This window comes from Taudactylus pleione, unplaced genomic scaffold (genome assembly GCF_031769625.1).
Source record: "Taudactylus pleione unplaced genomic scaffold, aTauple2 ptg000656l, whole genome shotgun sequence".
Taxonomy (NCBI): domain Eukaryota; kingdom Metazoa; phylum Chordata; class Amphibia; order Anura; family Myobatrachidae; genus Taudactylus; species Taudactylus pleione.
In genome coordinates this window covers 1,882,851-1,904,198 of record NW_028285058.1, presented here as the reverse complement: position 1 = coordinate 1,904,198, position 21,348 = coordinate 1,882,851, and the positions used below count along the sequence as shown (strand labels likewise).

Here is a 21,348-nt window from a genome sequence, read left to right as displayed (position 1 = left end):
TGTCTGCAGCACCCAAGGTTGCCAGCCCTTAATTACAAATGAAGTGTTGGCAACCTTGGGTACTGCAGACCACCACCAATTTTTACCAACACATTTTGTAATTGTAAAATATATAAACAAATAAATCTAAATGATAATAAAAATTATTATTTTATGATTGAAAATATTAGGATCTACTCAGACACAAAACAGATCAGTGGCAAATGCTACATGAAGTTTAGTATGATCAGAGGTTGTCATATTTTTATTACTGATGTACAGTGATGGCTATTTTACTGCCCAGTGTTTACACCTATGCCTATAGTGGTATTTCTGATCAGGGTGACAGTTTATGAGACTACAAAAACAAATGTATTTTGACAAAACCGCCAAATCCAGTATTCTTTACACTAAAACGGTCACGTCAATAATACATCTAAAATACGACTGTCATATATATATATAAAAAAAAATATGGACATTTTAAGTGCAGCCGTGAAATGATTAACACTGGTGTTTGGTTTGAGGATTGTACAACAAACCACACAGTATTCCACAGCCCCCTGCTGTCTCTGCAACAAGGGGCCCATTTTCTAAGTCTACTAACAATAGATACTCTGCAGCATTCGCTGAATGACATAAAATGGGGGGTGGGAGTAAACTTTTTTTTTTTTTTTTTTTTTGAAGTGTGAAAGCCTTTTCAGAGCCTACAAGCGTCTTTAGCACGGTCATCTAAATTATGCAAAAAAAACTCAGCAATAAGGAACAGACCCTGGACTTCCAGCACAGCGCCTTCGTCACCCAAGGCATGTTTTCCTGTACATCCCTGTGGCTCCAAACCATGGGTCAAAGCAAAAATGTTTATTTTTAAAACAAGACAACAGTTTGATTTGGGAATGGGATTAGAACACGGAGGATGCAGCCATCTTAATGTAGGCCATCCACGCGGACTGCTGTTCTCACTGCTAAGCCTCATCCTTTCAGCAATTAGACCAGATGGAGACTGCAGCACGTGCATATAGACTGTCCATACTAGCAATATGCTTCAAACTGCAAAAAAACAACATGTTAGATCTATAGATAGTACTTACACAACAGTTTCTTCTCCATAGTATTATTTGTATGACTATAACAACGTGCCAGGGAACTCATTTTGTCAACACTGAATCTGAAAAGCAATATAATAGTCTATTGTGTGTGCAGTATTTTAGCTTAACGTTGCACCTACTCGTTACATATGAATAGCTTCTGCAAGACTCATACACAAGGTAGCCAAAGTCACTTCAATAGAAGACATGCATGTACAAAACCCGCTTGCAAATATATATATTATATATATGTATATAATACGATTATCTGGTCTCACACATGAGTTGCACACAATTTATCTATGGCATGAAACATTTTTATTAAAACACCAGCAGAGATTTCTACAATGATTGAATAATTCAACAAATGGTTTCGACCATATACTTAGTATTTAGCCAACTGAATCTTAATTTCTTTGCAATTTCTGGGTGCAGGCATCCCGGAGCTAAAGTCACAGATCAAATTTTATCATTCAGACTTGTTCTGCTTATGGTTTTAATATGCAAGTAAAAGTGGTATACTGTTTGGTATTTGTTTGGTTTTTTTTATGTGTTTTTTTTTTATAAAATAGTTAATTCTAGCTATAGATTAAAGAAAAAAATATGGAATTTTCCAGTGCAGGAAGTTTCCATTCCGAAGTTTTATTTTAAGTATTGGGCATTATGCCAATAACCTGGTATATCCAGCAGAATGATTTTAATTCGGCAGCAAAATGAAATTTTAGTTTAACACTACTAAACAATTTTTTTATAATTTTCTTTTGGATGGGGCAGTTCTACTTTAAGTCTAGAAGTTAGATGCATTATTGTTAATTGTTCAATTAAAAAAAAAACAAGGTGTTTCATTTTGACTACAGTACTTTACTAGTATCTAAAAACAAAGTAATTTATATTAAAATATAAAGTTAATAATGCTGTTAAATTAATTGCTTTAATATATATGTAGAAATATTCCAGGTTATAGAACAACCCCCACACAAAGGGGAGTAGCAACACCTTTTTGAGCCCCACAGCAACATTTTGAAAGGGCCCCTACCCCTTTCTCAAGAGACACTTCTCTCCACAGCAGTTGTTCATTTTATGCCCCATAGTAGTTGCCTATTTAATTTTTTGCCCCATAGTAGTTGCCTATTTAATTTTTTGCCCCATAGTAGTGAACTAGTTAATTTTATGACATATATTAGCACCCTAATTCATTTTATGCCCCATAGTAGCGCCCTAGCTCATTATGCCCCACAATAGCACCCTAGTTCATTTTATGCCCCATAGGGATTGATTCAATTGTACGCGAATTGAATAGCGCCGGGATGGAGTTCCCTGAACTTTTTAATTCAGCGCGCTGTTAAATTAGAGAATGCCCGTTCTCCAACCCCTCACGCTTTAAACAGAGTGTTTCGTCGTGAGGGCATTCTCCGACTAAACTTCCCGGCGCAATGCTGTTTCCACCGCACTAAGGGCAAAAAACAGCATCGCGCCTGTAGTTTTGTCAGTTTTCTGCTCGCACCACAGAAGGGATGCGAGAAGAAAACCTTAGTCGGGCTTAACAGCGCGCTGAATTGAATAGCTCCGGGAGCTCCTTCCCGCCGCTATTCAATTTGCGTTGAATTGGATCGAGCCCATAGTAGCTCCCTAATTTATTTTATGCCCCATAGTAGTGCCCAAGTTTATTTTATGCTCCATAGTAGTGCCCTAGTTCATTTTATGCCCCATAGTAGTGCCCTAATTAATTTTATGCACCATAGTACTGCCCTGGTTCATTTTATGCACCAAAGTAGCACCCTAGTTCATTTTATGCCCCATAGTAGTACCCATACATATATATGCACCTCTTAGCCAACACTTCACTATACTTAAAACAGCTACACACTAGACAACTTGCAATGGTCGTCTAGATTTCCCTTGAACTCCCTGACAAACGATATAGTACATACGCACTGTGCAATCTTCCAAACTACCGAACAATATATCTTGCATCGTTTGGTGGTTAGATCGTTAACTATATAATGTAACCATATTGCCTGGTCGTCCGGTAGAACGTACACACTGCACGATTTGCGGGGAATCGTTAACGAGATTGACAGTTTGAGCTGCATGTAGTGAAAATCTGAAGATGCGGTGGACAACGACACAGGTGCGCGCATAGTGTGTACACAGTTGACAATTTGTCGTTCCGATGCGTCGGAATCGGCCATATCGTTCAAAAAAATGGTCTAATGTGTAGGGTCCTTAACCCTGTGCCAGTGCTTCTCCTCTTGTCTGTCACATTTATACTTCCTAGATTTCCTACAGAAAAATGCACGTTACATCAAGTAACAAAAAAGAATCTTAATAGGTAAACAATAGGTTGAAAAAGCCATTTTAATGCTGCTTCTCTAAACAATGCTGCCCATGAAATATATTTTCTTACGTGCTAAAGGCAGTCCTGCCTAAGCACCATGGTGGAACTGCCACCCTGCCTAAATGCCAAGGCAAAACTTCTTCCTATCCAGATTTTAGCTACTTAATAAGGTTTTGTAATGTCCAAATTATTAGTCCTAAAGTAAAGTAAAATAACTGCCTATAAAACCACATATTGGAAGAAGTCCGTGGAAAGGAAAAATGAGAGGGCAGAAAATACTAAGGGGTATATTATATTTACTAGAGGTAGATTTTAATTGGTTTTGATAGAATTTAAAATCGATCAACATTGATGTTGTGTTTCTGTGGCTAAATCACATATTTACTAAAAGACAATATTTGATTTGGTTTTTACATACTAGTAAATGTGTGATTCAGCCCCAGAACAACACATCGATTTTGATCGCTTTTAAATCTATAAAAATTGATCTTTAGTAAATATACCCTTAAATTACTGAGTAGACTTAAGGTGCCTACACACTAGACGATTTTTTGCACGATTTGGCCAATTCCTATGCATTGTATCGACAAATCGTGCAGTGTCCACGTGTTCCTGCACGATAACGTTTGTCCGGGAGTGCCAGGGAAATCTTTGACGACTTTGCATTGTTTGCGAGTTGTCTAGTGTGTGGGCACCTTTAGAAGTCCAAATTTATTGCACTTCAAACTGTCCCCAATGATCACTATCTGTATCCTGTTTGGTTTTCACCTCTTTCTAAAACGCAAGAGAATATTTTCTATTTATGTCTTAAAACAGCAGTCACTGAGGAGAAACAGTGAAACCTTTTCTGAGGCTTTAATCTCTGTATGTTGTGCATCAAAGTCTAGAACCATTCTGCCTATTTTTCTTTATCCCTGGTAGCCTCTACCACCCTTGTTAGACTGCTTTTCCTACTACTGTATCCACTACTCTTTTAGTAAAGTACTTATTTTCTCAGATTTCCTCTCCGACTGCTACCCTCCAGTTTTAGTGCATGTCCTCTTGTCCTACTACTAATCTACCTCTGCGTAACGTCTTCTTCATCTACCTTGTTAATAGAAGGCTATAAATTAGAGACAGTGCAAAGAATAGCAACTAAAATAATGCCCTTCTAAATAAATATGTATATACATATAAAACCTGAAGTACAAAAAGGAAATGGTGCGCTCTGTATCAGCTGCACAGACCACTTGTTCAGGTAGCTGCTTACACAGTGGGATCTGCCTCCCACAAAAAATGAATATAGGAAAAGGTGAAGCAGTTACCCTGAATTAGTTGACAGGTCAATTACAACATTTATTAAAAATCTCAATAATCATAGATGTATAAATACATTCATAAGACAAATGATCACAAAATGTATATAAATCATTTGCAGATAGTAATCTACGTGGTGCATAAAAAATCCAGACCATAAAGAAACAGTCTCTAAAGCTGCGTACACACGGTACGATTTCAATGAACGATATCGTTAATTTTTATGCAGCCAAGGACCAACGATGTGCGTTCCTGCATGGACGATAATGATATCGTTGGTCTTCCATGCATGCAGGCCAACCTGGACGATATTGTTCATTTTCTATAGGGGCTAGCCCGTCCCGTGTGTATGCAGCTTGTTATACTGGGCTGATTAAATGAACATTGCACTAAAGGTGCTTATCCACTTGTCGATAGAGGAACGACAGTACGATTACACCATTATAATCATACAGTCTTTTCTCATCCTGTAGGTGCCTACACTGAACGATATGCAGGCACCCTCCCTCATCCCCGAACATGCACAATCTGTCGTTATCAGCAGATTGACTAGCATGTTCAGGCGATGATTGATGTTGGAAACGACCAGCGGGAGCGCGCATCGCTGGTCGTTTTCAACATTTTAATGCACGATTTGTGAATGATTAATGAGCGATTGAACGATAACAATGTCGTTATAGTTCAATTGCTCATTTTTATCGCCTAGTGGATACGCACCTTTAGTCCCGTAAGTTGTGACAAACTTTCCTCCACTTATTTAGAAAACACTCTGGTTTCACAGTGGCGCTGATACAATGTATTAATGGGAAACTGTTGAAAAAAAGGGGACTTTTTTTTTGTGTCCTTTTAGCAGCAGTCCCATAAAAAAATTCAAAGCAGCCGGTAATGATTCCAGTGTAGATATAATTGCAACTAGCATTCCATGTTAGAGATAGTCGCTTTTAATTAATAACTGTAAATCCAAGTGTTCTCAATTCACAGAATATATTATCAATGTCCTTTTGGCAGCACTTACATAGCCACTTGGCACTCCTATTTCAGTGCTCTGTCCTTCGATGTTCCCCACGGTGATATTGGACTCACTTGTAGTCCTTACGTCGGTAACCACTGGGGTATCCAGTGTCCTGGTGTGAGCAGCTGAGCGGACTGTGGAGAAGGCACAATCTATTAGTGGCAAACAGGTGCGCTATAAAGCGAGGTACCGGTAATAGTGCAAAACAATATTCTGGGTAGTCTTGTGTCCTTGACGCGTTTCTCCGGGTATAACAACTCCCGGTTTCATCGCTCGCACAATGAATAACATACTAATCTACGATGCTAAGCCACTGAGCATTGCAGAACGCAGTGCGTCACTCCAGGATTTGATACAAATGAATTTACTTGAAGCTCAAGTAAATTCATTTGTATCAAATCCTGGAGTGACGCTCTGTGTTCTGCCATGCTCAGTGGCTTAGCATCTTGGTTTAGTGTGTGTGTGTATATATATATATATATATATATATATATATATAAAACCTGTATGTGTTCTATTATATCATATTTGAAGACCAAGTGCCGTCCATATTAAAGTTTGTATGTAGATCTTTGTTTGAAGAAGGCAGAGTACATTTCACTGCATTTCTGGAGTATGGTTATTATTATTTAATAGAGATTGGACATCGGAAACCGATGGTTGCCAATCATCGATGTTCCAGTCCTGACGGAAATTTTATTTTTTCCATCAAATACTGGGTTTATGATGGCTGTCAGCCATCGGATGCTTCTTTTCAATGCCCATCCAAATGCTGCCAGCTTGTGTTCAACTGTGGTCACACACAAGTGTTGTCTGCAGCACAGCATTGAATGGTTTGGATGTGCATTGCATGATTTGCTGTCGGCAACGCTCAGCCACCACTCAATACCAGGCTTCCCATGACTATCGTTATTGTGGAACTACAAGTACAAGCATGCCCTGCCAGTCAACCATTTCCTAACCTTGAAACAGATGTTCCAGGCTTGGAAAGTCTAATAGTGCAACATGTGGCTGCCCAGCAGCAGGGCGGTCCAGAAACATGGTTAGGCAACGTGTGGGACTACATACCCCAGCATGCACTGCCACAGTTTTAGCATGCCCTAACAGCAAATCTGTGGCAAAGCATGCTGGGCTGTGTAGTGTCACACGTTGCCTACCCACGGCGTAGAATCTGATACAGAGGCAGCAATAAAGTCAATAGCCAGGGTACCCCCATGCTCTCTATGTGGTGCGATGCCATCTTGTCGCCACACTCGGCACCTTGGCAGAGAAGTGGTTACAGTCAGAGCACGGTGGCAGCGTGAGATGGACGTGACATCCCCGCGCGCACCCACCTGCCAACACCGCGTGTGCGGCGGGAATCGGGGGCGAATCCCAGCGCAACACAGGAGGACAGACTCGGAGAGAGCTCTCTCCCGCCGGCCCACGTGACCCTCACGTCCCGCCCCTCGATAGCTCCAATCACCCAATAGCGCTCCTTGCTGTGGCACTTACGTCACGGCAGCCGCCCCAGCCTTGCCCACGTTTCTGGGTAGCCCCCCACCCTCCAAGCAACATGGAAGTGGGGAAAGGTGGGCGGAGCTCCCGCGTAAACAGCCGCTGCGCGAGCCCCCGCCCTCCCCCCTTCTGTTAGCAACGCCCCCCCCCCGCCCTGAGCAGGAGGGAGGTGGTGCCGCCTCGCTACCAAGAGCGGGAGCGCGTGTTGGTGCCGAGCGCAGTGCGTCCCTCCCCCTCCTTTCTCTCTCACACACACACTGGTCGGGAGCGAGATCTGCCTCACACACAGCCAGCAGCAGCCGCCGCGGCCATCGCGCTCTCCTCTCCCGCAGGCCGCTGCCGCCGCTCCTCTGCCCGCAGCCAGCACAGGAAGGAGGGGATAGTGCGAGCTGTTCCGTCCCCCTCCCTTCCCAGGAGCGGTACCTGCGCCGCCTCACCGAGGAGCCCCCCTCTCCTCCTCCTCTTCCCAGCAGCAGCAGCCAGGCCCGAGCCTGCCGCCCTCACCTCCCGCTCTTCTGCTCGCCGCTCTCCCCACCAACACCATGTCGGCGCCGGCGGCCAAACTCAGCAAGAAGGAGGTGAACTCCAACCACGACGGAGCGGACGAGACCTCAGGTAAATGGGGGGGGACCCAGGGGTGCAGGCGGCCATTTTCCGCCGCGGAAGGCGCGATGCCCGGGCGCAGCGGGGCGGCCCGGGGGTAGGGGTGGGGGGAGGAGGGCACCGGGGAACGCACGGCATGGTGTCCCCAGCGGCAGAGTATAGGGGATGTGTGAGCCTGCACCTCCAGCCCGCGCTGCGCGGCTCATTGTCCGCCGCCATGATGCTTCCGTCCCCGATCAGCATGGCGCAGGCCGCGGCGGCTGGAGGAGGTGGGGTGTCCCGGGGACGGCGCTGGCGGCTCCGGCCTGAAGTGCGCGGCCTGGCCTCGCCGCCTCCACGTGGGTCACCGGGGCCGCCTCCTCCTCCCTTAGGCCCAGCGCTCTGTCCTGCAGCCGCCTCCGCTGCGCGATCCCACGTGTGCGCTACTCTCCTCCCCCGGCACCTGCCCGCCCATCGCTGCCGCGGCCCCGGGTGATGGTGTCCCCAGTAGCCGGTGCAGCGCTGCTTCGGCTGGTGTGTGGGTGCTGCAAGGTCATGGGGATAATACTGTCCTATCTGTCCTCTTACAGAGAAAGAGCAACAGGAGGCAATCGAGCACATTGACGAAGTACAGAATGAAATAGACAGGTACCTCATCTACTGTTTATGTACTGTGCATGTAATCTGCTCTCATAAGCATGTGTAGTTGATAAATCCATGGCCTGGTATCCTTGAGATATTTCTGTTCTCATAAATATATGTAACTTAGAAGACCAAGTGCTGTTGTTGCTGTGTGTATATAATATATATATATATATATATATAATTACGGTCTTGTATTGGTGAACTGCGCTATATATGTTTCCGTTCTGTTTGCCGTCAGCACAAGGTTCACCAGTGAGCAGCCTGAAGCCGATGAAATGTTGTATAGCGTTCACGTTTATTGCAGTCTTTGATTTGGTTACAAATTGCCTGTCTTCCCATAGACTGAATGAGCAAGCCAGCGAGGAAATACTGAAAGTAGAACAGAAATATAACAAACTTCGCCAGCCATTCTTTCAGAAGAGGTCAGAATTGATCGCCAAAATCCCAAACTTCTGGGTCACGACATTTGTCAATCACCCACAAGGTAAGCCTATTGGAATACAAGTCGCTTGCAGGGCCACGGTAATCATATTTTTTATTGTGTGTACACTTTAAGTCTATATATTCCAATTTTTGTAAAGGTAGTATGTTGGAATCAGGCCTGACTGTAGAGATGGAGGATTGTTACTCTAAACCGTTAGACTTCCACAATGATTATTTTCCAGACTTGAGACTATGGGATAGATTTACTAAGTGGTGGGTTTTTAGCAGTGGGGATGTTGCCCATAGCAACCAATCAGATTCTAGCTGTTGTCTTCTAGAAGGTGCAAGGTAAATGATAAGTAGAATCTGGTTGCTATGGGCAATATCTCCACTTCTAGAAACTCTCACCTTTAGTAAATATACCCCTATGTATCAACAATGTATTGTGCCTCTGTTCCCATGTATATATTGGGGATCTGCAGCATATATCAGTGCATTACCATGGTTTTTCATCCTGCACAGCAATTTGCCCATATAAATCATGAACCAAAAAGCTTAGCTGAGGTCTTAATACCAGCATTTGATGGCGTTTTCCATTAAATCCTTTTGGATACAGTAACACAAGTTTTCAGAGAGGGGCCCTTTTTATCTTTCTCCGATACCGGCCACATGGGCTGCGCGTTGCATCTGTCAGCTCATAAACCCAGGTCCCTGGCTAGATTGTATTGATTCTCCCGAAGGATTTGCTGTAGAGGCTGTTATGGTAGAAATGATCATCTCCCCCACGGTCTTACTGTGTTTGCTATTGTTTTGTTCATAATCTTGAAAAAGTATTATGCTGAATTCCCCTTGATTGTAACTAGATATTATTGGAGGTCCAATGCAATTTTTGGAATGCTTCCATTTCTTATTAATGGGTTGATGCATAGTACATACCTGTATGTACAAGCTAATTACTGTTTTTGAGGAAGCTATTTAAACTTGAATATATTTAATAGGACTCAGGCTGTGGACTTCATTGAGCTTTTTACAGCATCTCTGCAGATTTGTCTGAAGTAGTAAGACTTCTGGGTTATATGTGCTGTTGAATAATGCCTGGAATGAGTACCTGGGGCTATTCACTTGGCTGTGCTGTAAACCCGAAATTAGCGGATTTCTGAAATGTTCCGAAACTAGTGCTGCGATGCCAGTTGCGGGCCTACGGCATGTCCGACATTTAAGTCGGAACATGCAGATTGCCGCGACTAAGCTCCCGGCATTAGGCGTTGTAAACTGCATCTCCCGACTTAAGTGCCATGTGTTATGTGGACAATTGAATGTTTCCGCCCGTCCACTGCAGCCGTTATTCAACATCTCGTTCAATTTAATTACCACCAAAGTTCTTTATAAATGGGAACTGACTTAATTTGAAATTGATTAGTAAGTTAATGCCCTTTTTTTTTTTTTTTTTTTTTTTTTTTTTTTTTTTTTTTGTAGTGTCTGCACTTTTGGGAGAGGAAGATGAAGAAGCACTTCACTATCTGACCCGGGTGGAGGTGACAGAGTTTGAAGACATTAAATCTGGCTACAGAATAGATTTTGTGAGTATCTGTGTAGCCGGGTGACCTTTTGCAGTACACAGGTTGCTTATAGCTTACTGATGACTTCCACTTTCTGTTGCAGAATTTTGATGAAAATCCTTACTTTGAGAACAAAGTTCTCTCTAAAGAGTTTCACTTAAACGAAAGCGGAGACCCATCCTCAAAGTCAACAGAGATCAAATGGAAAGCTGGAAAGGTCAGACTATGTTCTTAAAGTCTACATTTGGCAAAAGACTACTGTGATCTTGCATTTAATTTTTATTTGGGGGGGGGGGGGAGGACAGAGTTGTATTCAGAACCTCCTTATGGTGCTATAATGGGATTCTGGTTTTCATTTAATGGCTTGGGTTTGTGCTGAAGTTTAAACTCACAATTTACTGTTACGACTAGTTATCCACATAAATGAGGTAATTGAGTGTATTAAGACTTCGCCATATACGAGGGCGTTCAATTATCCCCTGCAATTTACTCGGTTATTCCCAAACTGCACACGGGCAATGTTAAATGGGCGTTTTTTTGTTTTTTTTTTATCTTTAGTTTTTTTTAATCAGAACTGAAAGGAAACCCCTGTCAAAGAGCATGTTAACGGGTACCACTTGAGTCTGTGAACTTATCACGGAATCGAAGTGTAATTGCCGTTAACTTAACCTTTAAAAAGGGGCTCAGGTGAAAATGTTGCTGGATTAAATAGCGCCCAGGTATTAAAGCCCGAGGCTACCACCCTTTCACCGCTGTTAAATTAACAGGGCTATTTGAATTCGGCCCATAGGCTCTGAGGGGTTTTGTGAACTAATCTCTGAAATGTGAGACTATATTTGGTACTTTCCTAGAGGTGTGGTTAGTGGATGCAGAAATCTTGTATCTACTGATACCATCTTGACTGTTAGTGGGCTCCACAATGCAAGGCGCTCTTAGGGTGCTACAGACGTGAGTTTTATGCATTGAGAAAATGATTTGTAAAATATTGGTCTCCCAAAGCTCCTATATATGTACTTACATTTTCAGTCACTTTTTTTTAGAAAGCAACTTGTGAGTTTAGTCAGTTATTCCAGACTTTGATGCTTTTGTTTTATGTGTGCACTCACTCCTAATGTGTGGTTTGTTTGTTTTTGTTTTTTTTAAGGATTTGACCAAACGTTCTAGCCAAACGCAGAATAAAGCCAGCAGAAAGAGGCAACATGAAGAGCCTGAAAGCTTCTTCACTTGGTTCACAGACCATTCTGATGCCGGGGCAGATGAACTAGGAGAGGTTATAAAGGATGATATTTGGCCAAACCCATTACAGTACTACCTTGTGAGTATTTTCACTAGGCAAGCGATGCATGCACATGGTATTGCAAAGCCATTAATACTGAACTGCTTTTTTTTTTTTTTCCCATTAACCTAGGTTCCCGATATGGAGGATGAAGAAGGTGAAGGAGAGGAAGAAGACGATGATGACGAAGAGGAAGGCCTAGAAGACATTGATGAGGAAGGTGATGAAGATGAGGTTGAAGGAGACGAAGATGATGATGAAGACGAAGAGGGGGATGAAGCAGAGGTATGTACGTAAAATCAAGTTACTTTCTATTATGCATGCAAAATGTGCTGTACATCAAGGGGTTTCCTGTTTTATAATCTGCAACCTACTACCCACTGTAGTTAGTTTTGGAGGTGCATTTTGTCCCTAGCCACATCCATTATTTTTCCTGGATAGTGACGGTCCTTTAGCACTTCCAGGTCACTGCTGCTAAGGATTTAGGTGGAGACAGTTACTCGAACTAAATCAAATGTTAATCAGAAATAAGGGGGTTATTAAAAAAATAAAAAGCTGGTTCTCTAAATAAAAATTGTGTGGAAGTTCTTCACTTGTACCCAGAGCCTTGCATCTTATATGCAGAAGCTGCTATACTGTAGTCATTAATGACCTGTAATGTCTTTGTCAAGGTGTACACTTGTCTGCAATACACTTACATTAAATCTCTTCTTTTTGCAGGAAGATGAAGGTGAAGATTAAATGATTGCAATGTTTGGATTCCACCCTCTTCCCCTTATTTTTTTTTTTTTTTAAATCAGTCCCTGGGAGCAAGATGCTGTTGTGTTTTGTTTTGTTTTTCCCTCCCCCCTTTTTTTTTTTCTTACATTTTGTGTGCTCGGTCGCCTTTTGTTTTTGGTCCTTTCCCCCTCCCTCTTTATCCACTTTATACCATGGTTTATAACATAATTTTTTTGGGGAGAGGTGAGAACTGAGTAAAAATACAGCGGAAATCTAACCTTTTTCTGTTCTCAATTTCATTATTCTCCTTAACTCAATCTACAAACTGTACCATTGTATGGCGTATGGGGCCCCAATGCCTCTTGGCTGCCATCACTGGTGGAAGCTGAGGAGTGTTAGACCCTGTGTGATAGTACATAGCAGTCTAGCTTTTTGTTTGTTCCCATTTTTTTTTCCCCCCTCTCTCCTGTGTATATTGGGCTCAGAGGTTACACTGTTTCCATGTGGGTATGGACAGGTAGCATTTACCAACATGTATCGGTCTCCTTTTTTTTTTTTTTTTTTTCTTGTTTAAAAAATTATTACAAAAAAATTACAAAAAAAACTGGGGAGGGTTAGTCAGTGGGAGGGTTTTCAGAGACAGCAGGGAGGGGTGGGGGAGGGCTAGGTTGGGCATTTTGGAAACATGGCTTTTTCTCTTTGGCATGTTTGTGATGTTTTTGAAGGCATCCATGCAGTTTAAGACACTTTTAAAATAAAAGCAAAAATTCTGATGATTTCTCAGCCCTGACACTCTACAGGGCCTTCTTCAGAAGGACCCTGTGGGGAAAATATTGGAAATGGACATTATCAAACTTTTTTTTTTTTTATTTTTTTTTTCTGGAAAGGAAAAAATGCTCAGTTTTAACCGTTAAAGTGTACAAGTTGCTTTGTTACAATAAAACTAAATGTGTACACAAAGGGACTACTGGTTTTCACTTGGACGCTGCCTCCTTCCCTACCTGTATGTTTACATGCCCTCCTTTTTTTTTCTTTTGTATTGCCCCCAGTCTTATATTTAATGTTTTTGATACAGGGAGTTTTGTAGTAACCTTCCAGACTAACCAGCCAAGTACAGCCAGAGGCATACGGTGCTGGTTATCAAAAATATAGTCAGCACCTCCTACACTCTGTCAAGAATGGAGCTTACGTGGTAATTTTTGTAACTTGCTCGGCAAAGGTGTGCGTAGGCACTTAATCTGAATCCCAGTATGTAAAAACTACGTTTTGCTGTCAGATTTTTGCCTGTCAATCAACACTACAAATAAAGTAATTGGTGTGATCTGTATGTCAGTTGTCACATTTTATACAGTCAGGAAGCCTCCAAAGTTGCCAGTGGCAGGCAAGGGTAAATCGGAATCTGACACCATAAGATTCCAGGTCCCATAGAGCAGGGGTGGGGAACCTTTTTTTTTTTTTTTTATGCCAAGGACAATTTTGATATCTCTCATTAATCGCGGGCCATGCCACCTCCGTATGATGTCACTTGGGGGCGGGGTCACAGTCCCCGGTGATTACAGCAATGCCCGAAGCATCCTGAGGATGCTCCCAGGAGCTGTAAGGGCAGCGGTGTGATCATCTGAAGCGTCTGAAGGACGCCCCAGGCAGCACTGCTTCATAGATTCTGGCTCCAGTGTGTCATTCTAGGCACCCTGCTAGCCAGATAAGGCTAGCAGAAAAAAGCTCAGAGGGCCAGACCAAATGATTCCGCGGGCCGTATACGGCCCCTGGGCCTGAGATTTCCCATCCCTGCCATAGAAGCTTGTATTCAGTGTTACAATTTCAGGGCATGAAATGGCAACAATTGCCCTATGGAACTGAATTGTATCCTCAGTTGCATTAGGCTGCTAGCATCTGGTCTCAGCAGACTGTAGAGGGTAATGATTGCTATTGGTTACACAATACTTTGGGATCTGGCTTAGTAACAAACAAAACTTTGTGGGAATTGATCATTAAAGTGTAATTTAACCTGAAGTAGGTGGCTCATATAAAAAAGTGGCTTGTATTAATGGTCTGCATGGAAGTTTCGGTACGTTTGTCACTTCAAGCTCCTGTATAGTATATTGCAAGTTACTTCGGAATGAAGTTCCCAATATTGACGCAATGTGCTATTCTGGAACAGCACATCGCGTCACACCAGCGTAGCAAGTTTTCCTTTGCACACCATAGAGGGGTGAGGAAGGACTTGTGATGTCAGCACTACCCTAAGTGCCAGATGTGTGTAGCCAGTCAGCATTTCATACACCATTGTATACACTCCCCCTTAAGTCTGTCTTATAGAGGTAGCAAACTGCAGTGTTAATCCTGCCATCCCCAAATTCCTGATAAGCCGATAAGAATGAGTTTCTTAAAACATTTAACAAGTATACTTGTATTTTAGTTCTAATGCTTCTCTAGATACATGGGTTTCATGACATGCTCCAGCATGAGATCAAGCACCCTCAGCTTTATAACGGGCTGAAGAATAAAATACTTGCTGGTAAACCTTTTACTGGCATAGGTTTTTGTCATAAAAATGGTGGACGGCTAACGTGTACATACTGAATCCACCCTTCTGTAATGTAGGAGATTTTCTGAGCAATTAGACACCCCCCTGGGATGTTTAAACATATACCTTGGTGATCACAAGTGGGATAATTACAGTCTGCCAACTAGTCTAACTGCTGTGCGGCTGCAGAAATATTAAAGGGATACTTGTGCTGCCTACATTGTACTTTCTGGTGGTAATACTGGTCTGGGTGCTCCAGTTACTGAGGTTTTTTTTTTTTAAACCACTATACCACAGGTTCTCATACTCTGTCCTCAGGACACCAAGCAGTGCATGTTTTCCAGGTCTCAGTCACAAGTGAAATTAGTTCCACCTGTGTATCTTTTAAAATTTGTTTGAGTAATGACTACACCTGTGGACTTGCTAGGTGACCTGGAAAATGAGAACTGTTTGGGGTCCTGAGGACCAAGTTTGAGAACTACTGCACTATACAACTGCATCTTCATTTGGATTGGGTATGGGATGGTGGTGCTCAGAATCCTGACCGGGTTACAATACTAACGGTAAGTAGGCTACACCCTAAACCTGCAGCCTGTGCCTAACCCTCCCACGAACCCCAATACTTACCATCGGGATGTCAACTGCTGGTGCCTGGATTCTCACTAGTGTTGAGATTCTGGCACTGGGATCATAACTGCATTCCCTTCATTGATGTGTAATTCTGACAAGGTTTGATAGAAGTGTATAATTTTTGGTGGTCAGTAGTGGTGACTTCCTCCGTTCTGTTGTAAATAAGCTATTAGATTTCTCTGTGCATCCTCTCAGCCTGTATTATGTCAAGATACTACCCGGGCTGACATTGTTTAGGGTAAAGCTGGGTACACACTGACAGATATTTTGGGCGACATTGTTCGGATATATTGCGTCAGCTGTGCTGCACAGCCAATTGCAGATATATGTCCATTGGGTAGGGTATGAGCGGACCTTCTGTACACATGAACCGGGAGTCGTGAAGTGCCCCTGGCCAGTGAGAATAGCGGCCAGAAGCAGATGATGGACGTTCAGTGTGTATGAATGACCATCTGAAGATATAACTGCAGATATATCTGGGCAGTGTGTACCCACCTTAAGATGAGTTTTCTTTTGCAAGTTAAATCATGTCACCATGGGCGCAATCCAGTTGTCGCTAATATTGTAGCGAATGTGTTTGTACCCTGCGCACTTCAGTACAAGAGACACAGTCAATATCCTGACAACGGGGATACCGGTGCCAGAAACCTGGTGCTGGCATCCTGAAGGTAAGTAGCAGGGTTAGGCACTGGGGGCGAGGGTTAGGATAATTACGACAGGTGTCTGTATCCTAACCCTGTAGTGATACTGTACCCAAACCCAGTAAGGCATAAGCTTACCTGGTTAGACTTGATTAGGCCTATGGTCCCATCATTTGAATGAATGAGTTGCACTTGGGTATGCCTTTTGTTCATTTTAAGTAAAGGGTTTGTGAAGTAGCTGAGGATAAAAACCATTGACACACATGTCACACAATGACCTGAAACAAAAGGAGAGGAGGAACTGCTTCCACTGTATGTATGGAAAACTGGATACATAAGGTAGTGGCTTAACAATTGTGGCTGCTGCTGAAAGTGTAGCAAAACTGCTGCTACACAGGCGCTGATATGAGTATGTTGTCCAAGCAGATACTATCGGGTATTCAATATGGGAGCGAAAACATCGTTTTTGGGTTAATATCGGAGGTATGACGTCATTATCGCAGGTTTTAGTTTTACATCGTATTCAATTTCAAAGACTTTTCGCAGGTTAGAAAAGTCTTTGATAAAAAACGGGGATAACTTTTCACCATTGAATAGGTGTCGAAAAAAAGTGCAGAATTTTGGTTTAGGGGTGTAGGCTTAAAAAAAATAGCCTGCACCCCTGGGAATGACATTTAAAAAAGAACTGTCAAAAAAAGTTTAAAAACAAAATAGGGACACCCCAAAAACTTAATTTAACAATTGGGGTGAAAAAAAAAAAATGGGAAAAAATTGATTAACAATAGGGAAATAGGTTCAGGGCTATTCTGCATGTATGCGGCAGGTGTTTTCTAGAATAGATTTATAGCGGCAGGTGCACAAATGCAGAATTTTTAAAAACTTACTTTAGGGACTTAAAAATATGCTAGTACCCATTTTCATGTACCCCAAAATTGATGGGACCACTTAAAAAAATGAAAAAAAAAAACCTAAGTGCTCTTCTGCAACACTTCTTCAATGTCGGGAAAAAACACCTGCTGCGGCTATTTAAATCCCCGACTTTCATTTAAAGGCTAAAACGGGGATACCCATAGTGATTCCCCCCCCATGTTTTTTCAACTTTAGGGGGTTCCTACAATTTTTTTTAAGGAAAAATTCATAACTTTACGCAAATTCAACTTCGGAGGCTCCCGTTTTCGTTAATTCATATTGAATACGGGGATAAGCGGGCGCACGCCCGATACTTTAACGCAGGTAAAAACTCCGATATGAAACGTAAACTTTGACAGTGCAGTTTACGTTTCATATTGAATACCCCTCTAAAAGTGGGATAGTCACTCCCTACCAATACATATACACAATAAACAAAAAGTAGTGCTAGAAATGTTAGAACATAAAAATTATAAATACAAGCTATAGCAATCATCTAGATATCAAAAATATACAATTTATTCATATACATAAATGATTGTGGTAAAAAATACAGAAAATGAAAAGTTAATTTCTGCTCAGTAGAAAGGACACTGATCTCACCTACAACTTTTAGTCCATACTTTGCTTGAGTGTGCACAACTCCTCAAGGAAAAACACTTAGGATGCCAAAATAAACAGGACAGTCCGCTGTATATAGATGGTAATAATCACCGATAGAGGGATGTTCCTTTTAGATGTTGATCATCCGGTAATAGTCTGTGTCCTCAAAAGATACGGTGTTCATATGTGCTAATGTCCTAAATTGTAGAATGCAGGCTTACTCCCAGTGTGCTGGTCCTTAAGGCTCCATGTGCTTAGGATTGTGCAATTGTCCTTTAAGGTTCCTCCAATATTTAGTATAGAAACGTTGGGCTGATGAGGCTTGGTGGCCCTGCTGGCTGCTGAAAGTGTGCTTGATATTGTAAGACTAATTGTGCGTACACACTGTCAGACTTCTGGTCGATCAGATAACTATCGCGGGTCCCTATAGTAACCTGGTCAATATCGACCAGGTTGGCATGCATGCACGGACGATGGTTGATATCGTTTGAAGGGGCCAGAAACTGGTCGATTTTTAACAATATGATTGTTATCATTCAAATCGACCAGGAAAATCTGACTGTGTGCATGCACCATAAAGCAATGCCAGTTACTGTTTTATAAAAGGTGCAACAACTGACGGTACATCACTGAACTAATTAATCGAGACATGACTTAAAGCTGGGTACATGCTGACAGATATATAGGGTTAGGCACTTAGGTTAGGGAGACTTAGGTTTAGTATGTGGGGAAGGGAAGGTTAGGTTTAGGCATTTACAGTGGGTGGGTTAGGTTAGTAATAATTTAAATACTTAAGCTGCATACACACACAACGATTTTTTTAATGAACGATTTGAGTAAACGATTTTTTCCCTTGAAAAAATTTACTAAAATCGTTTACTAAAGTTGTTCATTTACTAAATGTCATGAACGATTTTTATGAACTTCAAACGATTTTTGCATATTCCCTTAATGAAAATCGTTGAGTTGACAAGTCTGACTGAACGACAAACTACAAACGTGAACGCGCATGAACGATAATCGTTCATCGTTTGACTCAGAAAGTGAACGATTTTTGCCATCAATTATCGTTAAACGATATCGTTTAATGATAATCATTAAAAAAATCGTTGTGTGTGTATGCAGCTTAACCTTTCGGATCTTCACTGCTGGTCTTCCAGCATCGGTATTTCATACCGATCCCGTTTCAGGTCCTGGTGTAGGAGCCTTTGAGTGGAAGTCCTCACGGCTGCTGAGTAACTGGTGGCCAAGGGTTGTAACCTGACTGATAGTGAAACCCCCATACAATCTAATAACTAGGAGGGTGGCAGAACTTTGTCTTTATTATAGAAGAAGCTTGCAGAGAAAACAAGACCAGAAAACTGCAGAACCCAATTATCTAGGGAGATGTCAGACTTATGGCACACAATGAATGAAACCATTGAAACAAGTGGGGGAGATGCTGATCTTTGGGCTAATTAGGATGATCGAGAGGGATGTGACCAGGTATGCTATTACTCTCCATTAGAACCCAGGGCGAGAGCAGTGGAGAAAATCCAAAACGCAGTCTGCACTTAAGGTACCTAACATGATATGAAAGGGATGATGATAAAACAAATACATATAGTAGCATCCAAGTAACACATTTATTATGGCAGTATTAGGTGGAAGTAATAGGTTCATTTTGGGATTTAATTGGTCAAACTGCACTAGACAATATATTACACCAGTGACCTGCCCCGCAGCCCCAACTTCTCACAGGAGAACTTTAGAATTTATGACGATAGACTTTTTTTTTTTTAACTGAGGTCTTATAATAGCAGCACAGACGGTGTAATGGTTAGTGTTACTACCTCACAGCAGTAAGGTTGTGGGTTCGACTCCCACCATGGCCCACACTTCAAAAATATACTGTCAGGCTAATTGGATCCAACAAAAAAATTAACCCTAGTGTGTAGATGTGGTAGGGAACATAGAGCCGTATGCAATTTGAGCTTAGCCGCGATACTTTCTACTTCAGGGTCCATAGGGTATCCACAGGATACCTTGGGGTATAGGTGTGACGTCAGTCGCAGGGCACCAAAGAGTTAAGCTTTCAGCCTCCCAGGATGCACTAGGTCCCCCTCCTATACCCCGCCCCCGGGCCAAGGCACCTCAGTTTAGTTTGGTGCCCGGCCGGAGTCGGGTGCACCTGTTGGAGTGGGGGCTAGAAGAGCCCCTGAAGCTTATTCTTCATGCAGCTGTGGCTGCACAACTGGATGAACAGCATGGACAGTCAGTCCTGACGTCCATGCTGTCTTCCCTACACCCCGCCGGTACCAGAACGCCGGTACTGATCCGGGGATGCTGGTGGGCGTCTGGGGTCACAGCTAGCGGTGACCCCAGATGCTCCGGACCATGGCCGGATTCAAGGGGGACAGAGGTAAGCAGCGGGGTCCCGCGGTGGGTCCCCGCTGATCACATGGTCCTAAGTCCCCAGGCAGGGGGCTCCCTGGGGACTGGCTGCAGCGTGGAGCCAGGCGACCAACCTGCGCTTCCACTACCCCCTGGGACAGCGGACCGCAGCAGAGCGGTAGCGCTGCGGCGTCCCAGGGGTTAAATGCATGCCAGGGGAGCGCGCCTTCCCTGTCTCACAGCCGGCGCCTCCCCCGCTGCACACAGCCCTCTCTGCATGCTGCCGACTGGTCCTGTGGCAGCGCTCCTCCCCCAGGCCAGCCTCCTCTCTGCTCCTCGGCGGCCATCTTCTCCAGAACGCATGGTGAACGCTGCTGGAAGCGCTGGACGGAAGCATCGTGGTCTGGGTCCCCCCGCATACCTCTCCTCCGCTGTGGTCAGGTCTGTGTATGCAGCGCTGTGTCCTACCAGGCCCTGTGTCTGTGTAGTTGAGTGATCAGCGCTGTTAGTGCAGGAATTGTTATTTTTCTGCATTGTATGTGACTGTGCTAGCGCTGCTGCCTGTAATCTTTTCTTCTCTAAACTGTCAGCTTTATTACTGTCCCTGTTCTTTCTGCTAAAGCCCTTGCGGTGCGGTGCTGCAGGGTGGTCTCTCGCCTATTTAATACTTAATTGGTGAGAGAGGTCACATACGTGGTGCCATCATGTCTGAAAGTGATTTTCCCCTCCGGCTACAGTGTACCACGTGCAAAGTACCGTTAGCGGAGGGGGAGGGTAGCGCGGAGGGCCTTTGCCGGCAGTGTTTGTCCATGGCGCGGCCTATTACGGTTACAGCACCGGTACAGGAGCCGCCCTGGGCTTGTTTCGCTCAGGCGTTAACAGCTTTAGTGGGCCAGTTAGCTCCGCAGCCCGCGTTTACTCCGATGGGTTTGTCCCAGCAGTCTGTGGTGTCGTCACCCATGCAGGGGTTCCCACGACAATTGGTGGTACCCCACAGTCTCCCTATTTCCCCGCTCCCGGGTTCTCAGGAGCCAGCGTGGGTTAACTCCCTGACGAGTTCTGTACAGCACTTGTCGGATGTGTTGCAAGGGGAGTCTGTGATGCGGTCTCATAAAAGGCCGGTGGCGTCTCTGTCCGCTCCTTATGAGGATGACGAAGGGACGTCTGATGATGGGGAGATTCTAGATCCTTACGATCAGGAACCTCTCCATACTAAGGACGCTGATGCTAAGTCCAAAGTATATATTCCT

At 43.4% G+C, this 21,348-nt stretch overlaps 1 protein-coding gene and 1 long non-coding RNA gene across 3 annotated transcripts; one reads left to right on the top strand and one right to left on the bottom strand.

Annotated features, from left to right (window-relative positions):
- Nucleotides 1–273: 273 nt before the first annotated feature.
- Nucleotides 274–7,296, bottom strand: LOC148478414 (uncharacterized). Its single transcript, XR_015872399.1, has 3 exons — nt 7,208–7,296; nt 5,717–5,847; nt 274–1,029 (listed from the first exon to the last, which is right to left on the bottom strand). It is a non-coding gene; the product is annotated as an uncharacterized LOC148478414 (long non-coding RNA).
- A 93-nt stretch (nt 7,297–7,389) lies between these two features.
- On the top strand, nt 7,390–13,742 carry SET (SET nuclear proto-oncogene). Of its 2 annotated transcripts, none has more exons than XM_088455498.1 (8): nt 7,390–7,825; nt 8,383–8,440; nt 8,779–8,921; nt 10,337–10,440; nt 10,523–10,636; nt 11,564–11,734; nt 11,828–11,984; nt 12,416–13,742. In XM_088455498.1, coding segments are annotated over exons 1-8 (822 nt in total). In that variant the 5' UTR covers nt 7,390–7,752; the 3' UTR covers nt 12,418–13,742. The 2 variants fall into 2 exon arrangements, with proteins under 2 accessions (XP_088311624.1, XP_088311623.1); XM_088455497.1 differs by having other exon boundaries at nt 7,391–7,825; nt 11,828–11,980.
- Nucleotides 13,743–21,348: the final 7,606 nt, after the last annotated feature.